The sequence below is a fragment of the Heliconius melpomene genome, chromosome 19 (assembly GCF_056956725.1).
Source record: "Heliconius melpomene rosina isolate 202511_hmr_F chromosome 19, ASM5695672v1, whole genome shotgun sequence".
Classification (NCBI taxonomy): domain Eukaryota; kingdom Metazoa; phylum Arthropoda; class Insecta; order Lepidoptera; family Nymphalidae; genus Heliconius; species Heliconius melpomene.
This window is the reverse complement of record NC_140407.1, coordinates 14,501,760-14,528,637: the sequence shown is the minus strand read 5'-3', so window position 1 is coordinate 14,528,637 and position 26,878 is coordinate 14,501,760. Positions and strand designations below refer to the sequence as shown.

The window sequence follows — 26,878 nt, the reverse complement described above, 5'->3', positions numbered from 1 at the left end:
AATTAAAAAACTATTTTTTTAAATTATTAACTAATAATTAAAAAACTATTTTTTTAATAAAAAATATAATAAAACAGTAAAAGAAATGGCGGTTCATAATTTTATATATTAGAAATGTGAAAGTTTGTGAGGATGATGGATGTTTGTTCCACTTCCACGCAAAAACTATTGAACTTAAGCGGACGAAGCCGCGTCTGGGTTACTAGTTCAATATATTTTCTGAAAAGTTATTTATGTCAAACTAATACAATATAACTTTATAATTTAAAAAATGATTTATTTGTATATGCCTACCAATCCACCTGTGGTTTCAGAACTTTTTGGTCAGCTGATATTATATTATAATTTAGTCTTTCTCGATAATCGGACAATTCAATATAAAAATATTTTTTCAATTCGAACAAGTAGTGCCCTTCCAATTTATAATATTCAATGTTGTATTGCTTGGCCGTCAACATATACATTGTTATACTAAAACAGTCGCATAAAACAACGAAGATTATTTAAGATCGAGATCCCAATCATAAATTTGCAGGTATCTGGTTTTTTAATGAAACTTATTTTTAAGAATGATAATTATAGTAGAATAGATTGCACCAGTCAAAAGATTGTGAAAAATTGCAATCGTATGTTTTTTAAGTGAAGCCAACATCATTTAACAAAAGAAAAAGATCAGATTATTCTAACCGTTCATCTTAGGCTCTTGATCCTCAAAATTTCAACTTTGCTTAAATGACACCGGGGCCCTGGGATCTTAGTCAATAATGCAGATTAGTAAATTCATAATTATGTACTTGTAATGGTTTCTCTAATGGCAACTCTGAGCCGAAATGTCAAATAAATGTCGATTGATTGATATTAAAGAAGTTGACTTGTGAACGAAGTTGTGTCGTTTTCATCCAAATAATGATTCATTTCAAATTTACTCTTTTTTATGTGTAAATTAATATGAGATTTACACCTCAATTAATGCCCAATTACATAAAGTGACGGTTGAATTTTTCTATAACTAGTTTTAAGGTCGAAAATAACTTAAATTCAATAAAATGGATACGACGGGATCGATTAACAATGAAGAGAACGAATGTATAGAAAGTATTGAAAACGAAGAAGATGTGGATTATTCAGAAGAAAGGGAATTAGTAAATGATTCTTGTTCTACTAAAGTTTTGGATACGACTGAATCTCCTCGCGACAGTTATTATATTGTTTACATTTTGTTTTACTTATTTGGAATAACTTCGCTTGTGCCTTGGAACTTTTTGATTACTGCAAATGATGTAAGTATATATTTAATATAATTATTAAGAATATTTAAAAAAATCTTTATCAAAAAATTATGAGTGTTTACATTAATTAATGCTAATATTTTGGGTACACTTAGAATAAAATATACAGGACAATAGGTGTAGATACAATATCCGAACTTTATCTATACCCTACTTTAAATATAGACCAGTGATTTAATAAGATAAGAGTTCATATTGTTTCTATACTTATCAGTTTTTAAATTATTGAAGCCACTACTACAAGTTAAGCATAAAATGTATGCCATTAATTTGGTTTAATATAAATTCACATAATAATATTTTTTTAACTTCACACTATCCTGCACATAGTAGGGTCGGAGGAAACCAGGGAATAGAACCCATAACCTGTCGCGATGACTATAATTATTACTAATTATTTGCATAGTAAATTGAAAATTTCTTCTTCATAGTTTCTTAAGAGATGTGTCTCTGTAAATCATCTTATATACATTTTATATATATGATATAACTTTTATTGCAGGTATTGTATACTATGTTATTACATCAATGTCTATTATGATTATAGTTATGATTATAGATTTAGAAGGTATAATAAATAAAAAAAAATATATAAAAATGTAATACTTTATATAATTGATTATGGAGGTACCTTCGTTGAGTGTATGATATAATTAGATAGTAGAAATGTGAATAACCAATATTTATTATCTATCCCTGAATTTATATACAATTTTGTTGTTTTAGTATTGGATGTATAAATTTCGTGATGTATCAAATGTTACAGTTTATGTTCGGAAAACTCAATTTCAAGCTGAATTCACATCATACCTTAATGTTGCAACAGCTATACCCAACTTGATATTTTTAATTTTGAACTCTTTATATGGACATCTGTAAGTATAAAATTCATAATATATATAATTAAATTAAAGAACATTGATGGACTTCAATTTTTTACATTACATAACAAAAACTATTAAATATAACTAAAAGTCTGTTAAAAGTAATTGAACATATTTACCTTCAAATGTAAACTAAATTAAGTTAAGGTCAGTAGTAAACTCCTAATAGTTCATTGATAATGTTTTTTTATTAAATATTATGTTGCATAATTTATTAGGACACATGGTTTGTCCTCTGAGACAATTCAAATTCCCCTTAGGCCAAGACCTGCCAGCCAGGCCTCAATTTTTTTTTCTATTTAATAATTACAAATAATTATTTACGTTTTTGTAAATATTGTCATAATTTTAGGGTATCAGTCAAAAGTCGACTACAAGGGTCCCTACTGGTGGTGACAATATGTTTTCTAGTGACCACGGCATTCGTTCAAGTTGACACAGACAAGTGGCAGAACACTTTCTTTATTATAACCATGATTAGCGTCGTTATAATGACTGGTGAGTTTTTGTAATATATTTTGTTGATCTGATCATTGCTATTATTGGTGGTTATAGGTTCAATTCCCGATTGAGTTAAGTTAAGACACTTCGTTCTCCATTACCCGCCAAAATCACAAGGCGTCGCCTGTTAAAAACGCCGAAAGCAACGCCGCTTACCAGAGTAAAGAAACGAAAATATTAAATTATTAATTTCCCCGAGCGGGAATCGAACCCGCAACCGTGGCGTTCACAATCATACGCTTGACACACTATTTAAAAAAAATTGGCGATCTTGGTTATATTGAATTGAAATTATAACAAATTTTTATTAAAGGATATTACGAAATACCTACTTAAGTACATTCAAGTAGTCAGTATCAAAGTTTTTACTATTTTCCTTGTTATTCTGCTCTCTCATCTTGACTATAATTATTTCGTTTTATCGCTATACAACCATTGTAACATATGTGCTCACGTGTATACTTCAATGTGTTGTATATAGGTAAAACACGAGTTTTATGACTTATATAGAAAACGTATAAAAAATTAAACGTAACGGAATTTGAAGCTGCGCTTCTTTTTAACGGTCCAAACCCTCTGACCACTAAGCCATACGTTCTCATCAAACTAAGTCGATATTCTTATATGCTTGTTGCTTTTTTGCGCCAAATTCTTCAGGCATTGCGTGTTGAGTGGCGGAACTCAACGCCGCGTTTTATCTCGAGTGGGAATCGAACACAAAACCTGTCACATTTACAGTCACACCCTTGTGCCACTGCGCCACGACAAAGCACCTATTAAAAAGGTAAAGACATGTTTATATTTAAATATAAAAATACAACAAAATAAATTAAAAGCCTTCAAGCAATGCGTTCATTATACCGAGAAAAAGGTTGCGAATTGGTTTTATAATAGAGGTTCGACGACGTATATCACAAATGTCGCTTTAATTTTATGTTAAAACAAACAAAAAAAATATGCATAAATATAAATGTTTGTTTTTAAAAGGAGTACCTATATGCAGGTTACAATAATCCAGTGCTGCCAGTGTGCCAGCTCAAAAACTAGTGACTGGTGAAAAGTACTGGCGGAAAGTGGGGAAGGGTCTTCATAGTAGTGGGTCAAAGCCAGATTGTAAATGTCATGGTGGTGGCCTGGGGGTTCGATCCCCATTCCGTTTCGCCACTCAACACGTAATTCTTTATAAAGTTCAACGGAAAGCTGGGAACGGAGTGTCTTAACACGTCTGGTTCTCTGCCTGCGTGGGAAGCTGAAAAAAATGTTTGGTTGTTTACACTGCAATGTTATAATGATGAGCAATAGAATTAAATTTATTACGCGACAGATGTTAATTAATTGACCTTTGATTTCGATAGTTTATCAAAGAACAAAGGTGTTACATAATTGTTGTTTACAATTTGTTATTAAATAATAAATAATTGTACCTATAGACAATACAATAAGTAAATTAAATATTAATTACTTTTTTACTTCTCTTTTATTATAATTACTTTATTATAATTATAGTAAAAGATAGGTAAAAAAGAAGAGCAACCGTGGCGCAGGGGCACAAGCGTGCGACTATAAACGCGAAAGATTGTGGGTTAGATTTGCACTCGAGGAAATTAAATATTTAATATTTTCATTTTCTCGGATAAGGAGGCAAAAGCGTGGCGTTGAGTTCCACCACTCAACTAGCATGCCTCCAGAATTCGGCGGAAAGTAGAGAACGGAAGCGTCTGAATGAGGAACGGAGTGTCTTAACACTACGTTCTCATATTTCCTTTGTCTACTCTGCTATGTTCGGAATATAGCATGAAGCTAAAAAAAATTAGAAAAAAATAAAATTAGTTACTATGAAAAAAATAAGAAAAATATTGAGATAAGATATATAAAATTTAATTCTAAATCAAACATTCAAGGATGAGTGAGATAATCTATTTATAAAACCGTATAATTTTAGCATTATAAAAAATAAGGCTGAGATGACTTAAGTTTTATTATATTATTGACCTTTCTTTATAAATGACATTAACAAATGAAGTATAAAATTTATAATTCTTCTCAACGTAAATATAAAGGTAATAATTGCCTTTTAAAAATAATTAAATATAATATGGACTTTTTATATTTAATAAGGAATAGCAATTAAATACAGAAATTTGTCACTAAATTCTTTCTGTTTATTCGACTGCGACGAAGCCCAAAAGGAGGGTTATGTTTTTAGCGCGTATAATATATTGTATGTATATCTCTTCCTGTGTTCTCTTCTAACTGTTAAAACAGTAAACGGATTTTGATAAAGACTTCGTTTGTTTCGTTTATAACTCATTCGTTTCTTTGTACCTAGCTTTACCTAATTTCAAATTGGGTGACAAAAATATTAATAAAAAGTTATTAAACATTATCTTACAGAGCGAAGAGAAGTTCCCAGGTTCCCCCTGGCTACTCCACTACGTGCGGGATACAGAGTACCTATAGCTAAAAAAAATCTAAAAGATTTCATACAAAACGTATTGTTGATTATATAAAACTTCGCATATATATTTTCTAAAGCCTGCAGATAAACACGTCATATATGCATTTGTAATCTGACCCCTTATGCAAAACATTTGCGGGGTCCAATGTAGGTCGAACGCGATTAAATCTAACGTTAACGGGCTTATTTATGTATCCATATTTGCTTTTAGTTTAGCATAATGCAAAAATAAAGGTTTTGTTGCATTTTATTTAAAAACTCGTTAACCAGATTTATCGTGTATATTTCGTAGGTAGTAGCTACCCGCTTGAGTAATAAAAAAATTAATCAGCTTCACGATGTAGTGGGTTCGACTCAGCGAATTTTTTTAGCAAGGCGAAGTCCGGCGTTAATTTCCGTCACTCAACTACGTGTTGATGCCTCCAGAATTTAGCGGCAAATGGGGAATGGAGAGTCTTAACACTAGGTTTTCAGTATGAAGCTAAAAAAGAATGTGCTAAAGTGCAAACTACAATAATAGTGGTAATAAGGAATAATTATTTTCCTTATGATAACAAATGTTTGTTTTTTAATGTTAGTACTTTTTTTGTAGTTTCCTTAATACTATCCAAGGAAAATTTAAATGTTCAATACTTTACATTTCAAATGTTAATACTTACATCAATATTTTCTCTTTTTGCAGCGGCCAGTGCAGTTTTCATCGGTGGCCTCGTCGGCATAGCGAGTCGGTTTTCCAAAGAATACATGGCAGCTGTGATAAGTGGGCAATCTTTAGGCGGTATAATCGCGGCCATAGCCCAAATAATATCACTCGCTTTCAAAATCTCACCTTTACACAGCGCTCTCATATATTTCTGCATAGCCGACATCATGGTCATATTGTCATTGATTTCTTATATTCTTCTGTTTAAAATAGATTTTTTTACTTATCACATTTTGAGAGGTAGCGGTATGGCCACCAATCGACACAGGGAAGTCTCCATGATATTGATCCTGAAGAAGATATGGGTTTACGCCTTCAGTATTTTCGCTGTTTTCGGCATTTCCATGGCCGTGTATCCGGCTGTTACGGTTCTGGTCGAATCTCATCCTATCACGTCGGGCACTGATTGGAATAGTAAGTATTTTTATGAATTTAACTTAATATTTTTTAAATAACGATAAGAAATTATGTTTTATTGTTGTAATGTTATTTTTTTTCTGGTCTGGTATGATGAAATGCGGCATTGAGTTACGCAAATCCACGCCTAATGTTTTCGAAGGTTGATGGCAACTGTTGAACTGTCAGTCACTTCGTGTCTTAACGTGAAGTTCTCTTTTTAGCTTCACGTATGTAGCAGGCTAGGCTAGGTAGTAGCCACCCACCCGCTTGAGTAATAAAAAAATCAAGCTTCACGCTGTATCCCGCACACAGCAGTGTAGGCAGAGGGAACCTAGTGTTAAGACACTCCGTTCCCCACTTTCACAAAGCGAGCAAATGAAACTATTATATTTCATTTCCCCAAGTGGGACTCGAACCCTCATCTTATCGCGTTTACAGTCGCACGCTTGTGCCCCTGCCCCACGACTAGCTTCAATCTTGATTGTATGAAGAATTATTTTAAGAATTTCATTCAAATAATAAACTCTTTCTTTCTTTTCAGATATATTTTTCGTGCCAGTCGTCAACTATTTAATTTTCAATTGTGGTGACTATGCTGGGAGACTCGTGGCTGGATTTTTGTTACGAGTAAGTGTTAGCCATTATTTTTCTTTTCATCTTTACGCTTTATCTCGTATATAGGAACGTAGACAAAAAGAACCTTGTATTAAGATATATTAAGAAAAATAGTCTTAAACCATTATTTTAAATATTATTTTTTATTATTTTTCCCCATTAAGCCAAACAACCAGTGGCTAATAGCCGCTGCCAGCGTGCTCAGGGTATTCGGTGTCCCCATGCTGATGCTGTGCAACGCGCAGCCCCGCAAGCATCTGCCCGTCGTGTTCCTGTGGGACTACGAGTATATAATGATCATGATTGTGTTTGCGTTCACCAACGGCTACCTGACCAACATCGTCATGATAAATTCTACTAGGTCAGTGGTTATATGTAATTAAAAAGAGGCACAAAGTAAGACTATAAAACCGACTGATTGTGGGTTCGATTCCGCTTAGAGGACATGCAATATTTCTATTTCCATTTCTTCGCTCTGGTGTCGAGGTAAAGCGCGGCGTTGAGTTCTGCTACCCAACACGCAATACCTGCAGAATTCGGCGGAAAGTGAGGAACGGAGTGTCTTAACACTAGGTTCCCTCTGCCTACCTTGCTGTGTGCGGGACACAGCGTGAAGCTGATTTAAAGGATACAGAGTGACCTTAAAATAAAACAAAACAACATGTCATAATTTTTATGTATATTAGTATAGTTTTTTACGATTACAGAGTGGTAGAGATGCACGAAAGGGAAAAGGCGTCGTCAGTAATAGCTACCATGTTGAGCGTAGGTCTCACTGTGGGGGCTGCTGTCGGTATGCTGTTAGTGAGGTTACTTTAAAATAACGTAAATTAGATAAAAAAATATATGTTGAGTAATAATATTGATATTATTGTATAATTTGTGATTTTGAGTTTTATACAAATTACATTTTGAGTAAAAAAATATACTCAGTAGAGTATTATCTTTAAATTAATTTTGACAATTAATGAATGTTACCATTTTCTAGCATGCAATTATACATAATTATGTCTAGGAAAACTATAAATATGGTTTATTTTGTTGCTCTATACAAAACTAATGTACTGTAATTTTTATATAGATAAATAATTAACTAAATAATTTTAACTTTAACTTATAAATCAATTTAATTATAAAAAAAATGTAAGTGTAAGTTAATTATGCAGGGAAGCAATTGTCTTAATTAATTTTTATCGTTTTAAATTATTGATTTCACTTAAAACGGCGTAATAAGTTAATATAATGTTTTTTATATATTGCATATTGTATTGTATTTTATACATTACTTCGACGAAATTGTTTGTACTTAGAGGTCATCGCGGCGCAGGATCCGGCCGCGTTGTGGGTTTGATTCCCGCTCGGGGAAATGGATCATTTATTTCCACGCTCCAGTAATAATGCAAAGCGCTGAGTTTGAGTTTCGCCACTCAACATGCAATGCCTCGAGATTTAGGCGGAAAGTGGGGAGCCGAGTGTTTTAAAACAAGGTTCCCTCCCCCTCCCTCCCTAAAAAATAATTTTTTTTTAAATTTCAAATTATTTCAATTTAAGATTTTAAATTAAAAAATCAGTTTTGTGTGTGTCTACACTGAGATTTTGAACTTTTTTTATTTTTGCAAAGTTGCATTTGTCTTAATAAATGATAAGATATTGTGTACTCTGCAATAAAAAATATGAAATAAAATTTCTTTATAAATAATTCAATAAGATTATGTCAATCTTTAAAATAAATGTATGTAGTTCTTTTATAAGACACGTGATTCTCTAATATATAGAACTTAGTGTATTTTTCTTTTAAATATAAAGTTTTAGTTGTAGAACATCAGTATGATATACAATCTTTTATATGTATTTTATGAATTATAACTCATAGTGCATATATTATATTCATAGTAAATGATCTCATATATAATTAGTATAATCTAATAAAAAATGTAAAAAATCCATATTCAGTTGTCTTTTCTATTATAATTCTATCTGGGGAACGAAATATTAAATGTTTTGAATTTTCTCGCTGTGGCAATGTGCGGCGTTCGGTTTCGCCATTCAACTCTCAATGCCTCGAGAATTTGGCGGAAAATGGGAAATGGCACCTCCATTATAGGGCACGGAGTGTCTCAACATTAAGTCATCGTGTTTGTTCTGCCTACCCTGCTATATGCGGGATGTAATGTAAAGCTAAAAAAATAGAATAACATATTATAATCTCTACTTTCCATTAGATTCATAATATGTATATATTAAATATATACGTATATATATTAAATAAAGCATATATCCAATAGATTTCTTTCAATTTGCATGCATTGTAACTTGCACTGTTAGTAATAATCATAGCCAATGTAAATATGTCATTAATTTTTGACAAATACATACAGAAAGATACAATTATATTTAATTTAAATATACTTGTATACTTTTGCGCTCGCTTTATCAAAGTGCAGCTTTATACTGAATATGTAGATTATTTATATATATTTTTATATACAGTACGGTCGACTAGTATTGGCCACCCTGAGCTTAGATCTAATCAAATATGTGATATATTTGATTTCAGGGTTTTTTGTATGCTTGATTATTTTCTTCTCTAGTATATGAGTTCTGAAAGCATAACTTTAGGCTACGACTCGTCGACCGTACTGTGATATCGTTTAAATATTAAAACTATAGGAAATTGAAACGACGTCGTCCCCTTTGGTCACTACGATTACATGTCTCTAAAGAATATTCTAGAATTTATAATATTTTATTATTGCTTATATTATACATATATGTTATGTAGTACACGTATATACATACATATTATGTAGATTTAGACATATTTTCACCAATTTTGTTAAACATTCCATGTTGGATATATTTTGATTAAAAATATATATTTGTATTTTTATCGCAAATATGTCGCTTAATATATATTATTTATAAATTTATTTATAAATAATTCTATTACAATTTTTTTAATTATATATTATAAATTCTATATTCTATTACTTTTAATTTATATTTTTTTTTTAAATTCCTGTTTAAGCTATCTTTGAATATTTTGTTGAACAACAATCGTTTTTAGTTACCTCACTAGTATTAAAAAATAAATTTTGTGATTTCTTACTTTAATATTTAACTTAAGGTTAACCAAACAATTTATTAATACGGTTTGTAGATATTTTTTCATTTCATATAATTTTGATTGTTTTTTGTACTTTTTTTTAATTTATAATTTTTATATCTCAATGTATTTATGTTATAAATGTAACATATCTTATCGTGTCTCAAATAAAGATGTTATATGTTACTATTTTTTTATTTTAATCTCTTAAATACTATTGTATATTGGGTGCGTGTATGATAGTGCTTATAGTTAAAACTTATTAATAATTATTTATTAAAGCACAGCAACGAACTGTGGTTGCGACTGTTTTGTTCGGTTCGGTTCTGTTTTGTTCGGTTCGATTCCAATTCAGCAGAATACGAAAACATGAATGTGGAACGAAAAGTCTTAGTAACCAAAACATAAATGTAAAACATAAAATATTATACCTAGTGGGAAAATTCACAAATTTGCTGGAAAGCCCTTTTTTATTTATAAGCAGAAAAAGGTATTTTACGTCATCCTTATATGTATAAAATCTCTCTTCTTTTTAAAGTGAGCAAAAAGTGGTTAAGTAAAAATGCTGTAATTTAAGAATTAAATTGAAAAATATATGATTGTGAAAAATATTGTCCAAAAATAATGTTTGTAATTTATCCCCAAGCAGCATTCATAATATTGTAAATTCCATAGGCTTGGCGCGCCATCTAAAAAAATAACATATTTTGTACAACTATGTATTAAATAAACTAAATAAGTTTATAGTCGTCAGTTAGTCGGGACTGTATGCGCGAAAGGTTGTGAATTCGATTTTCACTCGAGGCGATGAAATATTAAATATTTTTTATTTTTTGCCTCTGGTCGTAGACGCAAAGCGCATCTCAAGAAGCTTAGAGCTCAAGTCACTACTTGAGACTTACAAGTAGTGATTTGAGCTTTAAGCTTCTATCCCTGGAATGCTATGGGCCCGACACCCGCACGGAGAATTCATGGAACAACTACTAGTTTCTTCTCTACTCAATGATATCCGTTTACAGAATAAAAAGAAATAAAAATAAATTATTACGTCATACCTCTCCAAACGCATCCAAAGATATTGAATTGAAAATAGTTTTAATGACTAGAGGCAAAGTGGTTCTGGTCATCATAAATAAAATAGTTTTACGAATTTCGATATTTCGTTCCATTTCCCAACCGCAAGCGTATATACTTTGACGTAGTTTTTCACCCTATAAATATTATACAGTTAAGTAACTAGCTTAAAATAATAAGGTGAAGTTATATATAGCTGGCTTCATATATTAACTTCTTATGAAGCCAGTCGTGGCGTAGGGGCACAAAGTGTGATTATAAACTGGTTGAGTGGTTGTGGGTTCGAACCCCATTCGAGAATCCTATATTATTTAAATGATTATATTATTTAATGTTTTAATTTCCTAGTTCTGGTAACGAGGCAAAGTGCACCACTCAGTCCCGCAATTTAACATGCAGTGATACCAGATTTGGCGGGAAGTGGGGAACGGAAGTGTCTTAATAGGATCAGAGTCTTAGATCTTTGTCTACACTGCTATGTGTGACAAACAACGTGAAATAAATATATATGTATATAAAAAATGTTAAATAAAAATGTAATTACCATATCCACTAATTTACTACCATAAAAACAAGGCATATAGAAATGAAATATGGCACAGACGGTGAAAAACGCAAATTCCAAAGATATATCCTTTTCGCGCAACGACTGGAAAAGAAAAGTACGTACATATCTTCAACAGATCTATCGCAGAATAAAGTATCTGGATCGTCTAGGTAAGTGTATTCGCAAATACTCTCACAAACAGTTGATTGTCCTATGTTCATGTTAGGGCTTGGAGAAGTTCTAAAGACTCCAAATAGCCTAACGCTTCTCGAGTGGTTAGCCGTCTAGGACTTCCGACTCCTTTACTAAGGCGAGGAGAGTACCAGCATGAGCTGGCAGGGGAAATCTATTGTGGATTTATCCGTGTGCTGTCTGGGTGACGCGTTGCGCAAGACACCTCACACATTATCTGACCATCGTCACAGTATGCCATATATGATGTGACAAAAAAATGAGATTTTGGACTTACGTGCACAAATTGAAAAGTAGAAAACGGAATGAGAAATGTTGTCGTTTTCATATTGAATTCATACAAAACAACAAAAATATCCTGTATTGTTTTCACGTACCTGCAAGAGATTAAGTATTTTATATTAATAATATGGGTTTAGTTAGGTAGGAAAAAATAACTAAATATAAAGTATGTGCGAGGATTGTACGACATTCAAATGGGAAGTACCTACAACTTATAAAAATTAACAATCTTGAGTTTGCGGCAGTGGTGCAGTTAGCTAGGGGTGTGCGAGCGGGGAGGTCGCACCGGGCATCAAAAGGAAAGGGGCATCAAAGTCGACGATAAGTTTTTTTTTTTTAGAACTCATCGTCGACAATCACTTTGTGTTTTTTTAGAACTCATCGTCGACCATCACTTTGTTTTTTTTAGAACTCATCAACAGGAAAGGGGCATCAAGTCCCCCAAGCCGCACCGGACAGCAAATACCCTAGCTACGCCACTGGTTTGCGGATTATCCACACATTTATCATAAAATGAACTACAAAAATTAGTTTGTTATTGTTTTCTTGTATGAAGTATCTAGATATTTTCACTATTCAGATGTTTTTCTTTATTTATATTGATAGTTCTCACTTAGTGCCAAATTTCATAAGTCTCCAGGAGACCTTAGATCTTAATTTTTTTATGTTAATTTCAACTTGTTATCTCCACGCAATCTCAAGAGAAATGATCTTGACAGAAAGACAAACAAAAAAGTGATGCTATAAAGGTTCCATTTTGACCTTTAGAGATACGGACCCTAAAAATGATGAATACCGTACCTATATATTTCTATAAGTTTCAAATTAATTAATTTCAAATTTTCTTTGGCGTCTGCTGTGGTTCCTTCAGAGAACAGTGTCTTTAGTCTATTACATATCAAATCTAATTGGCCACAAGCGTGTAACAAAAAAATAGGACCAAGTGGATCGAACCCTATGTACATGGAGACCGAAAAGGCGTCGAATGAGAAACAACTGACGAATATGAAGGTAAAAATAAAGAGATTATCCTTGATTCCATTAATTAACGGCCAGTGTAAATCAAACATTTGGATCAACTCCCATTCGTCCTTGCTATACTTATAGCCCATTAATATAAAAGCTTTCACGGGAAACATGAATCCTGTAGCCAATGCTGCAGTGACCCAACATTTACATACTATTACTCCCATATTTGCGTACTTTGAAACAATTAGTTGTTCTTCTTCTGATAAATTCTTAGCTAAATCGTAATCGTGATTAATAGAATCGATCAATCTTTGAATATCATCCCTATTTTGTAAAAGTATTTTAAATTTAAAAGTTACTGTCACACAAACTATGACCATAACACCGTTTTTGATAACTTCTGTGTATACTTCATTCTTCATATCGTAAAAAAATATAGAATACAGCAGAGATACGAAGCAGAAAAATGATATTAAATGTTCGTAAATGATTCTGAACAGTCTAAGTTTTCGGGTGGCTTGCGGATGCGAACCGTTGAAGTGTAAAGCAAGTGTTGATATTTTGAAAACATCTTCAAATTTATGCATCTTTTTAGTTGAAGTAGCGTCCAATTTTTGCGAAGTCGCTCAACTAATGTCTCTACGAGACAGTAAGTCTGGATATGACAGTCGAATTATAATTGGCCTATTATCATCTATATTCGTATCGTAAATCCGATATTTATTTTGTCTGTCTGCTATTATATTAAACTGCTGAACTGCAATAGAATAGCTTATCAGTTTCACCCACAGCACAATATCGTCCTGTATCTACACAGAAGAAATCTAGTTTTAAAAAGCACAGAGTGTTTTCCTCACTTTGAAAATACATGACTAAATGCTTGCAAATCGAAAGAAGGACATTTTTTAGATATGTTTATCTTAGCTTCACGCTTTTCATATTAGCTATATGTGAAGGGTAGGCAGAGAGAAATTATTGTCAAGACATTCCATTCTCCACTATTCGACTGAATTCCAGACATTGCCTTGTAACTGGTGGAACACGAAGACAAGATTTGTCTTCTCAAAGGAAATATTAACATTTCATTTACAGTGTACAGGTATACTTTGTCATACAGCCAGCTAAGTCTTCTTGACTTAAACTAAGCTTCTTCCTTATTAAACCTATTTATAACATAATCGTGAGCATATCCAGATAGTATACTAGTTGATTCTAATAAAAGGTTAAGGAAAGTTGTTTTCTACTTAAAATTGCTGTTTCGTACGAAATCGTCAGGTTGCACAAACAACCGCACCGTTCACTTTAATATAATTTCATAATTATACATTTGATTGTGGATCCTCTACAAATTTGTCTTTCAAATTATTTAATTTTCAATCAGTAAATTGCAATTGAAAATAAGTATGTCAATATGTTTACTTTGCAGGGTTGACAGTGACAAACTGTGTTCTTAATATAGGTACAATTTGTATTCTTTACTATATTGTTAGCGTACAAGTGTAAATATGGGTAGATTTAGGTGAAAAGACAATAAAATCAGTGGAATTGTGTCAAAACTACACAGTTGCTTGAAGGCGGAAGCCCTGATTGGAAGGTATCTAGTGTGTAGTGTTGTTATTGAGTGATACATGTCACTTATTGTAATTACGTGGAACCTCTATCCGAGTATGTTGGAAAAACATAGACAGTATGTGTTTTTTCGTGTTTATTTTAAAAACGTTAACCGCTTCCGTTTTCTAACATTATGATATAAAATATTCCGTTTATACTTTGAATGGTATTGAACAAAAGCATTGAATATTAAGGAAATCGCTTATATTTTCGATATTTTAACTAATATGCAAGGACTGACTTTGAACTAACCGGCTTGCCTTTCTGTAGCCTCGCATTGCAGAATTTGGGAACGTAAAGACACGTCGTTCCCATTAAAACACTTCCGTTTCCTACTTTCCGACAAATTCTGAAGGCATTGCGTATTGCATGGCGGAAATCAGCGCGAGGAAATGAAAATATTAAAACATTTCTTCGAGTGGGAATGAAACCCACAACCTGCAAATCGGGCTTGCAGTCGCATGCTTTTACCCCTGAGCCACGACTTGGGTCAGGCACTTAGGTAAAAATAAAAAACTTTTTTCCTTAAAACTATTTAATTACATTATCATACAATAGGTATATTCTTATTTCATTACCACCTTTCTCCATTAAAGTTCTTATGATTATTGAAATTATTATTTCCTCAAGCAAAATTTAACATACACTGGTTTTTTGGTGCGCAATACCATATCGGTCAGGAACTCCAAATCTGAGGGCTTGGTCACAGGTTCCAATCGGAATTTACGAAGAAGGCCCGATATAACAACTTTCAATTGTAATAAAGCGAATTTTTGACCTGAAAACAAAGATATACAATATTTTACATTGCTATGTCTCCATGCTACAAATAGTGTAGCTCTGTCCTCAGTTAGAAAACTATATACTGCTAGCTGAGAGGTAGAGGCCGTACGTTAAGCGCTTCGTCCTGTCTTGCTACCCTGCCAAAGGTCCTCTTATCCTCGCACATCATTTAAATAGCGAAAAATGGCAAAGAATAGTATAAACTTTATTGAAAGACTATATATTTGCTTATACTTTACTTAATATAAAAAAAAATACTCATATGATTTTAGCATAATTATTTTTTACATGATGGTCGTGAGTTCGACTCTCATATGCAAAATGAATTGTTTTCATATGCCATATATTATAAGAAGCTTTATATATAAAGTTTATCAAGGACAAATAAAAAGATAGTAACATAAATAGATTAAGTTTCTTATTTAAATCTTTTTTTCAGCCGCACGCTTGTGAATCTGGGACTTGCCTTGTATTTTTACTATTTACTATAAAATAAATACCTGCTAAAGAATATTACATTATATAATAACAGACTAGACTAGTTGACATTTAATTTCCGTGTGGTATTTTATTATTTCCTTATTAAATTTGAATTATTTTTTTTTCAATATTCGTTAATTATAATATTTCTATAGCCTGCATTTAAAATAATTATATAAGTAATAAACATCATACTTTATTAGATTTGAGTGTTATTTAATAAAAGAAATCATTTCGTTATTCGAAAAGGGTAGTGTTTTTTAGCTTCGCTTATTCCGCATATAGCAGAGTAGGCAGAGGCGATCCAGGATCTAGTGTTAAGACACTCTGTTCCCATTAAGACTCTCCCGTTTCCCATTTTTCAACGAATTCCCGAGGCATCGCGTGTTGAGTAGGAGAAATCAACGCCACACTTTGCCTTATAACAAGAGCTAGGAAATAAAAATATTAAATATTATATCCCCCTAAGGCGGTTAGAACTTAGAACCTGCGCCCACCGGGGCCTCTAATCAGTATTATTTTTAAAACCTAAAATAATAATTTAATACTATTGTTTTTTTTTATGGTAACAGGTACTATGGTTGGTAAAAAAAACCATTTAATTACCTATGCAATTTCGTGGTCCAGCACTGAATGGAATATATGAATAAGGATGTCTCTTTACACAATTTTCTGGTAGAAACCGTTCAGGTATGAAGCGCTCTGGTTCCGGATACAAGTCAGCGCGATGGTGCATGTCATATATACCAATACAACAGGAAGTACCGGCCGGTACTGTGTAACCACCTGGAAATATTTAAAAAAAAATTATAGTCAACGGTCGAATTTGAGACATTGCGTTGTTTATCTTAACAAGGTAGGAGAGTCTTATGAGAGCGGAGAATTAGATCCTATGCAAATTTCCCCACTAATGTTTAATATATAGCTTATTTTTGCATCTTCACGCATTTGTTACTGCTAACTGCTACAAAACGTTGAGCTTTGTATACTAGAGTGGAGAAATAATCGAACCTACAATCATTATTTTCTTTAATATTTTAGGGTAAGCAGAAGGAACCTAAGAATCTGGTGTTAAGACAATCCATTTCCATTAAGACCTCCGTTTCTCACTTTCCGCCGAATTTCGGCACTACGTGTTGAGTGGCGAAACTCAATCCCACGATTTGCTTTGTAACCAGAGCGATGAAATGAAAAAAAAAAATAAAATAATAAGAGAATAAAAATAAAATAAAAAAAACTAAACATATCATTCAAGCGAGTGCGAATCGAACCCGCAATTCTCGCGTGTACAGTCATTTTTTTGTTTAGTAAATAAAAATTACGATATGAATCTTACTGAATACAGTTTCTTTTGTCAAGCATCTAGCAATCATAGGAGCGCTGGGATACATCCGCAATAATTCCTTTATGCAGCAATCTAAATACTTCATCTTGTTTACATCATCCATTGTGGGCGCACGATCACTATCGCCAAACACTTGTCGTATCTCATCATAAACTTTGTTCTAGAATAAGATAATTATTATTTATAAGTGAACGTATAAAAATTTTAACGTAGCGGGATTTGAACCCGCACCCCATTGGAAACTGTTTTCTTAATAAATATTTTTCTTTTCCTAAGTATGCAATAACACTTTCAAAAGTGTTTAAAACGATATTTATCTATTCTTTATTATTAATAGTTATAACTATTAATTATAGATAATTAATAGTTATAACTATTAATAATATGTTGTTGTTTACTTTTATTGAAGATAAAGAGATATATAATTATGTTAATAGACTAAACAATATTATGTAATTTAAGTCGCAATTACTAACAACTTTACAAAGCTATCGTTACGTATATTTACAAATGTTTTTATTCGCAAGAAACACAATAGGGACTAAATGTTTTTTTTATTTATCTATTTTGTTTTATTTTCAAGCATCTTCTGCAAACAGGGTAGGAAGATGAAACGTAGAGTGAAGACACTTCACTCGTTTTGGACTTACCGCCCATATTCGGGATACTGCTTGTTTAGTGGCGGAGCTTAATTCCACGTTTTAATTTAGATAAGTAGGAAAATGAGTATAAAATTCTCTGAATAAGAAAATATCTCATAATATCTCTATTCTCTAAGAATTAATAATTATTTTCTGAAATATTTAATATTTTCATTTCCTTGGTCTGGTAACGAAGTAATAACGCAGCGTTATTTCCGCCACTCAACACTTAATGCTTCCAGAATTCGGCGAAAACTGAGAAATACAAGTTTCTTAATGGGAATGGAGTGTTTTAACATTTAGTTCCCAGGTTCCCTCCGCCTACTCTACTAAGTGCGAGATACAGCGAGAAGCTAAAAAGAAACTTTTTTCCTTACTTGTACAACTTCTTCGTTAGCTAAGGTCATTAGCATAAACGTTGTTGCTATGGCAGTTGTGTCGTGACCCTAAAATTGATAAAATATTTTAATAAAAAAACTTTAAATGGTAATCAAATATATTTCGGAGAAAAACAATAAACAGAAATTGTGAATGAGAGCGTAGTTGTATTACCATGAAATAATAAAAAAAAATGTAAAGTAATTTGAAGAAATATTGAAACTAGAAACTGTGAGGCCATATGAAACAACTGTAATATGAGATAAGATAATATATGGACGGATTAAATACTATTAGTAAATACAAACGAAACGTTAATTAATATCTAAATGACAATACTAATATTCTCATTTAGGAAGCTGCCAAAATACATATTTCTTATAATCTCTTAGCATCTCTGGTATATACTCCTTATATTTAAACCTTACATTAGTAATATTTTGAGAAGAATGATTCTTAAAATGTTTGGATCAATTATTCTGACAAAATTACTCAGATTCCTAATATATAAAGAAATGACAATCACGCGGCTTCACGATTAAACGAGGCATACATCAGACAAAAAAGTGGTGGTGGTGGTGGTGGTAATGGCATATTTTTTGAATGTTCAATATTTCGCCAATGGAAAAATCTTGGTTCATTCTAAAAGTGATAAAAATAGTTGGAAATGACCTCCTCTATCACTTTATCACATATACCAACAAATAACCAGTATAATAAGTTATTACATAACAGTACATAATAATAACAATATTTTACATAACAATCTATACTAATATAATAAAGCGGAAGAGTTTGTTTGTTTGTTTGTTTGTTTTTTTGTTTGTTTGTTTGTTTGTTTGTTTGTTTGTTTGTTTGTTTGAACGCTAAGATCTCTGGATCTACTGGTCCGATTTTCATTGTTTTTGTTTTGTATGAAAGCTGCATTCTTCAGAAGTGCTATAGGCTATATAACATTACATTACACATATATACTAATATATTTTAAAGTACATTCTAATTTGACATGCAATTTATTCTGCCATGTTAATAACAACCGTCGTTGCTACGCGACCGCTACCGCGACGTTTTGATATTCATCCTTATGAAAATAAATATAAGAGTCACTTTTAGCATTTTATCTAGATTGAAATTATAGTTTACTGTATAACATACTAATAAATAATTAAGGAGATGTCACTGATTCGAAATGACTAGCCTACGGGCGGCACAGTATGACCGACGCGAACGGGCAGATGACGTTGATGGTTTTATAAATTTTCATACATTTTCGAACTTTATTTTTTGTTTATAATTAATTTAAAATACACTTTGATTCTCTTCTTATTTTATTTGATATTGCCCGCTAAAATTATCCTACTTAATAGAGAGAAATGTTTAGTTATTTCGTAGAGTCGATATCTATGTACGCACGTACGGAAAACTTTAGGTACTTTTTCTAATATTAAGAATACCTATCCTTTAGTTACTTTTAATCCTTTTGTTAGTTCATTTCGATAACTCAGATATTTTTTTCTAATAATGTGTATCTACTTATTATTCTTTTTGATTATTTGACCTTATATTTTCTTACTAATTCTATTGAGAATTGAAAATAATTTCATGAATATATTTAATAAATATTCTTATAGTTGAAGCAGGCGTAGCCGCGTCCGGGTCCACTAGTTATATATAATACCAGTAATAAGCAACACTTACCGCAAACATGAACGAGTCAACTTCCTCTCTCACGCCATCGTTGTCAATAAGTCCTTCTTTTTCATTCCTTAAAAGTAAATCCAACATTGCATACTTCCGACTACCTTCATTATCCTCACTCTCATCAACTTCTATATTATTATTTTTATAAAATTCTCTTCGATTTTTTACCACAGTACCCGTTAAGTTATGTAAATTTTTGACTGCTTCATCTTCTATTTTTCCAGTCTCAGTCAGTTTATATATTCGTTCATTATTCATCCACAATTTACAAAATCTTGTACTGAAACATTGTCCCATATCATGAAGCGATTTGAAATATGAATCCACTATAGACTTCATGTCATCTTGTACGGAGATGCCCATTGATGTGTCTGTAAGTAAACAAGGTATAAATAAACAGCATTATCTGAGCGCAGTTCAGCGAAATTTTATAAAATAACATAAAAATTATTCGAAACAAAAATAGAAGGTAGCATATAAACAAAGAATATGTTGATAACGGCTAAAGCTACAACGTCGTCGTCAACGCCCATGTAGGGGTTGCTTCAAATTTGCATTGAACACAATGCAAATATATTATATTTAAATAGTAAAAGAAAAAAAGAGAAACTGCATCTAAAGAAAAAGATAAGTTTTCTTTTATGGATATGTAATTTATGGAAGAAAACGGCTTCTCAAGATCGAGCTCAGACTTTAGAAGAGTTTATTAATACGAGCCTAAGACATTTTAAGGTCCCTTATGATGTAAAGAGACATTTAAATAACATTATGTGGATTATAATTTAAATTAAAATCTGAGCCTACGTTCAGGCATGGATTATTTTTGACATGAGGGTTTTTTAAAAAGACAAAGCGTGTTGCTAAAAGCATTACAATTATATAGGTACAAATCGAAAACAGGTTGTTAAATATCAATAAAAAACTGATAAGATAAATGATATCATCTTAGTAATACTCACCGCACATAATCCGCAATGTGACGTTGCTAATTAGCGTTAGCAAATCTGACTGTTTGTTATCAGCTTCTTTTACCAAAGTCTTATTAAAATTTTCCGTCTGTTCCACAAATGAATTGAAGAATTTCTTCAAGATGTTGAAGTGAAATGCTTTAGTTAACATTTTTCGTCTTCCAAACCATGTATTGCCTGTAAAAAAATTATTTTTTAAGGGAAATTACTATAAATATTTAACAATGAGGCCATGTAATTGTGACGTTTCAGGGTGATGGTAATTGTAGTTTTGATTCCCACTTTGAAGCATATTTATAATATTTTCGTTAGTCTAACTTGTGCGACAAGTGTTTTTTTATTTAATTGTCTGTCAATTATCAAATAAAATAAGGAATAAAATTGGTGGAACTCTCTAGGGACTTATATTTTTATTATTTTCATATTAAGTACTGACCGTTGCTCACTAGTAATCCTTGTCCGAGCCATTTAGTAAGATATGTGTATGGATGTTCTTTATAATTGTACTCGTTTGTAGCTAAAAGTTTCTGCAACAATAAGGGGAAATAAGGAATGCAAATTAATTGTGTTACTAGTTTTCAATTCATTTAATACGAAGAGAAGAATTCATTAAGACTCGAGTTGAAAATCGAGTCAACTAGGGACCTCCTAACTAAACTCTTCCTAACTAATGCATTTTGGAGAATCTTGTCTAGACGTATTATGGATCGCCTATACGCAGACATTTTAATTTAAAATCGCAACCAGGTAGCCCTTATAAGATAATTCGTACTGTAAACGCGACTTGGTTAGGGGTTCGATTTCTATTTGAGGAAATGAAATATTTATTTAAATTTATATTTCCGTTTCGTGGCTCTAATGTCGAGGCAAAACGTGGCGTTGCTGGCGTTGCGGCGGCTAAGATATTGCATCGTACATTAATTACTAAATTTCTTCATTCTACTACTTCTTATTACTTCATTATTTTTGTTGACATATTAAGATGAATAGAGACATAAGGAATCGGGTAGAATTGGATTACCACATTATTTACTCCTTTTGTTTACTTAAGACTAAATTGAGTTGCATTGATTCGAAAGAAATTTGAATATTATTTTTGTTATTCTTTATCGATTGACATTCATTAATTACTGCAAATATTCCATGCCTAAGACCTTTTTAAAAGAACACATTTATGGATAGATTGTTGAAGATTTTATTGTTTCATTAAAAAACTGATTGTTTCTTGCATTTATGACCAAAACTACATCTTAAATCTTATAATATCTTATAGAGTATATTTTCCTGTTTGCATCATGCAATGTGCCATGTCTTTAACATTTATACTACAAAAGCGAATGGTTATAGAAAATGAGAAGTATTATGATATTATAATTACCTCAATATCGGCAGGTTCACTAAGATTTACCATACGGACATTCAATCCATGGATTTGGTTAATTGGACCATATTGCTTTGGTAAATGTCTCTGATATTTAAAAAGTTCATCTGCAAAAAATACAATAAAAATTAAGGCTGGTGACAAAATATTTACATTTTCAGATAATCTAGCCAAATGTAAAAAAAACTCGAAAAATTCGGTGGAAAGTGTTGAACGGAGTGTTTAAGCATAAGGCCCCTTTTGTTCACCCTGTTGTGAGCGGGTGATTTTCGTGCGTAAACTTAGCTCTAAAAAATAGAAAAGGACCATTAAATAAAATAGTTGGAAATTAGTCTTCTATAACGTGCATCAACTTGTCTATCGCTCTACCAATCATTCTATATATCAATATTTTAAGTAATATAGATTATACATATGTAAGTTTTTACATATGTGTATAAAAGAAAATTTTAAGATATCGTTTAGTAAAACATACTAAGGATTACTAAAAATGAGAGAGATTCTGGGTAGAATTTAATTTGAAATTATCAATGCCAATTTCCAATAAATGATCATTTTGATTTTTTTACTTAAGTAATTCCTTGTTGAAAGTTTTTCCTTATTTTTTCTTCACTATTGATAGTTTATATGTATCTTATTTGTTTTACATTTACTGTTATTATTATCACTCGGAGGTATTCAAATTCCTTCACCTTGATACCACTGTAATGTAGTTAGTAAATGATAAAGATTACGCGGCAGTTGCCAATTCTAATTTTTTTTATGGCTATAAAAATACTTTTTGATGATATGGAATGAAAAGTGGACATAAAAGTTTTCGGTTTCTCTGTCTACGAAAAGTAAAAAATAAAGTAAAACCACTAACCTGTTGGTAGCATGAATCCCAAAAAATTTCCAATAACCGGCCATGACTTCGGTCCAGGTATTTCATTGATTAATCTAGTTTTTCTATTAAACCGAAAATATAGAACAATCGATATGAGAGGCAAAAGGAAATAAATAAACAATTGTAAATACATGGTGGTCCGAGATTTGCGCACTCAACTGAAAATTTAATTGTATTTATATCTAGATTTGTTTGATAATTAACTCAGACTAAAGATATTATTTTATCAGTTACTATCACAATATTTTTTTTCACTGTCAAAAGATATTCCTATTAAATAAATATAACATTTAAGTGTTATATCATTTTGCAAGCGTGAACGATTGAAGGAATATCTGTAGAGACTGGGTCTGGATGTGTACGATTTACTCTTATAGGACTTGAGTAGACTGTATAAGTATATAGGTACTTATTTATGCACCGCTGTAAATATAAAAGGTTTTCTGTTGTTTACCGTTTTAATTTTTTTTTAATTTATAGTCAAGTTATATAATAGTCAAGTTTTTAGCTCAGATATTATTTAAGAATATGTTTAATTTAACTATAGACATTTTTATTTCAATTTATATTTTTTACGAGCGCGAGATCGCTGCCGCATTCTACCTATCTTTTTTATTATATATCTTTTTGTTATATTTATGACCGTAAAATACCAAAAACAATAAAATCTACTCTAAACTGGATAATAAAAGTTAGAAACACTTGAAACTACAAATGTATCTTGTTCCTAGTATGTTTAATTATATATATATATATATATATATATATATATATATATATATTTATTATTAATTTCATCACATAGAATGTTGATAAGATCGACGACATCTCGTAAAAAGAACCTGAACAAGCGCAAGTCAGGTTCACTCACCAAATCAAGGGACCGTACATTTGAGCACATGGTTTGAATTTCGACTCGATATCTCCAAGCCTTGAGATAAGGGTTCTTGATAGACAGAGAGACAAATAGACAGACAGACGGACAACAAAGTGATCTTATATGGGTTCCTTTTTTCCTTAAAAATACGGAACCCTAAAAAGACTTCAAGGTATCATATGTATATTATGTCATGTTTATAAACAAAAATATAAATTTTATAATAGGCATAAATAACTATTGGCTTTATGATTAATTATTTTATGCTCAAGTCATCAAAAATTGAACGAACCAACAATTATCATTTTTCCATTAGACACATTAAAATATATATATAATTTTTTTTAATAACTAGGATAATACATATAAATTTTTATTTACGCTATAAAATATTAAAAAACATTTATCTTATATTAGCTACCCAGACTATCACTATCACGTTTTTCAACATATCACGTTTTTGCCAGAACTTTTTGACCTTCGATAAGCACATGATGTGTGATCCGAATGTAAATTAATGTATACTTATAATAACATCGTAATTGATTGGCTTCTGTAAATGGACGATTATATCAGAAAAACTGTTACTGATTTTTCTAAATTTTCGTCCGTTTGTTATTGTCTACCAATCATTCTAGGCGCAATGAGGTCTACCCCCGCTAACGCACTGCATCATTCTAGGAGCAATGAGGTCTAACCCCGCTAACGCACAGAAAGGATGTGTTGATCCTTCTCTTCCTATCTGACGATAATTCCTATCCCGTTCGATTTGAGGGTGAATGTTACATATGTTATATCTTTGTAAATTTTTATGTATATATATTAGGCAAAGCAAACACTTCTATAGAGTGATATTTTTTTACCATACAACCTTTGGCGGGTATTCTTCATGCAACGTGACATTGGCAAAGTGATTTTTTGCTAAACTGGCGAGCTCGAAACTCTATAATTAAAGAACTAAATATCAATAAAAATGTTTTGCGTTAGACGCTATTTAATTTTTATTATTTTTTTTAAATCCGTAATTTTATAGATTTTTTTCATTGACTTAATTCTTTTCAATCATTTAATCAAAATAGCGACATAAAATTGTATTTAAATGATTGACAAGTAAGTAGATATAAATATAATAAATAATATAAATACGTATTTTCATATAGAAAAAAACTTTATGAAAATACGTATTTATACTCTAAAATTCCTAGATAACGACCATATACGCGGGTTGTATCAACTGATACCTTAAACGACATTTATACTGCTATCAGCTTTATCAGCCAGCAATAAAACCGCTCCTTAAACCTTTCTTTTATTATTAAATTATAATAAGCGATATTTTATTAATTAGTTACGTTTTATCTTAAATAATGTCAATCGGAAGAAAACAAACTCAAAATGTTTTTAAAATGGGACCAAATTATTTTACGTATAAAATTTTGAGCAAACACCAAATGAAAATTACCTACAGCTTATAAAACTTTTACGTTTTCATAGTTGGAAATGACAATAAATAATTATCAGTCATCATCATCACATTGAATCTACCCAAATAGTTTGTGCTTATTTTTCAAAAAGAAAGATTGGCAAAGAGAAGGCAGTTTTATCTTCGACAAGTTAATTTTTTTTATTATATGTTTCCATTTATTTCTCCGTCATTTATGGATCAATTGTTTTTTATTGAAAGAGCGTACTTCTATTGCCACCAAATCAGTATTTGGAACTCCATGAAATTCGAGTATTTAAATTCTATAGGTACGTACTGTTCTGTGTGTGTGTTTTATATAACTTTTAAGCATAATAATGACTTGGCTATTTTTTAACACTAGGCACCAAACCAAATATCAGAAATTTTCGGGTGAAGATTATTCCGAGTGAACACAATTTGGCACTCATATAGATCTCCATCTCCAATCGAGAAAAACGCATTTAACATTTAACTTGGCTCTCGTTTCACATTATTGTGGTTGGTGGGATATATCATAAAACATAGTATGATAAACATTTTAATCAATAATATATTTTATATTTTAAAAAAATGCTCAATTATTTTTACTTTACTTAAAAGTAAAAAACGACTTTAAAATAGGTATAGTATTAATAATTTCACATGTTATTTTTCAATTTTCTTAAAACATTATTCTAAACAACTTAGCGAAATACAGTTTTGATGTCGATTTTTTTTAAATGTAATATTTAAAAATATAAATTATAACAATATTTTCCAGCTTCTTTCTTTACTATTTTTTACTGGATTTTTGGTTTTCAATTCCACACCATAATTTAACCAGTCTGGTTAATATGAACTTGGGTTATATTAAATATATAGACATTTCACCGAGAAATAATTGAGCCAATAAATATCCTGTGAAATATTTGCTTCTAACACACAATGGATTTCGTGAGTTAGAGATAATTTCGAAGAAAATATCTTTCGGCCAAGTTGGGACCCCAGCTTTTCGAAGTAATGGAGGTGGTGGTAATATTTTTTTGTTTATTGTTACCGACTCCTACGGACACTTTCATAGGCGAGTACGACTCGCTCTTGGCAGGTTTTTTTTATGTTTTCATGTTCAATTACATGTACAAACACCTGTATGTACACTGTATAGTTAGATATACATGAGCACAAAGAACAACACAACTTTGAATATTTTAACGGCAAATTTGAATAATTACGTAACCAGGGCATTTGCAGTAATTTGTAACGTTAGCGGCCGCGCGTAACTCAAAAGACTACTTGGATTTTTAAAGGACTTAAAACGCTAAATAATTATAAAATCGTCCATTTTATCTTAATTTCTATCAATT

The 26,878-nt window shown here is 31.4% G+C and overlaps 3 protein-coding genes across 3 annotated transcripts; 1 reads left to right on the top strand and 2 right to left on the bottom strand.

The window, feature by feature from the left end:
- The first annotated feature begins 848 nt into the window (after window positions 1–848).
- On the top strand, window positions 849–10,141 carry Ent1 (Equilibrative nucleoside transporter 1). Its single transcript, XM_085202950.1, has 7 exons — window positions 849–1,280; window positions 2,016–2,164; window positions 2,526–2,671; window positions 5,815–6,249; window positions 6,776–6,861; window positions 7,014–7,210; window positions 7,557–10,141. Exons 1-7 carry the CDS (start codon window positions 1,047–1,049, stop codon window positions 7,666–7,668), a joined length of 1,359 nt encoding a protein of 452 aa, XP_085059076.1. The 5' UTR covers window positions 849–1,046; the 3' UTR covers window positions 7,669–10,141.
- Window positions 8,401–13,612, bottom strand: LOC146528978 (uncharacterized). Its single transcript, XM_085202951.1, has 5 exons — window positions 12,852–13,612; window positions 12,046–12,145; window positions 11,574–11,678; window positions 11,011–11,166; window positions 8,401–10,644 (listed from the first exon to the last, which is right to left on the bottom strand). Exons 1-5 carry the CDS (start codon window positions 13,604–13,606, stop codon window positions 10,591–10,593), a joined length of 1,170 nt encoding a protein of 389 aa, XP_085059077.1. The 5' UTR covers window positions 13,607–13,612; the 3' UTR covers window positions 8,401–10,590.
- A 1,535-nt stretch (window positions 13,613–15,147) lies between these two features.
- Window positions 15,148–23,523, bottom strand: LOC146528977 (cytochrome P450 4c3-like). The gene is made up of 9 exons (XM_085203269.1): window positions 23,173–23,523; window positions 22,305–22,414; window positions 21,363–21,453; window positions 20,918–21,103; window positions 19,956–20,329; window positions 18,257–18,325; window positions 17,230–17,398; window positions 16,500–16,679; window positions 15,148–15,408 (listed from the first exon to the last, which is right to left on the bottom strand). The coding sequence occupies exons 1-9, from the start codon at window positions 23,324–23,326 to the stop codon at window positions 15,248–15,250; spliced, it is 1,494 nt and encodes a 497-aa protein (XP_085059395.1). The 5' UTR covers window positions 23,327–23,523; the 3' UTR covers window positions 15,148–15,247.
- Between the last annotated feature and the right edge of the window lie 3,355 nt (window positions 23,524–26,878).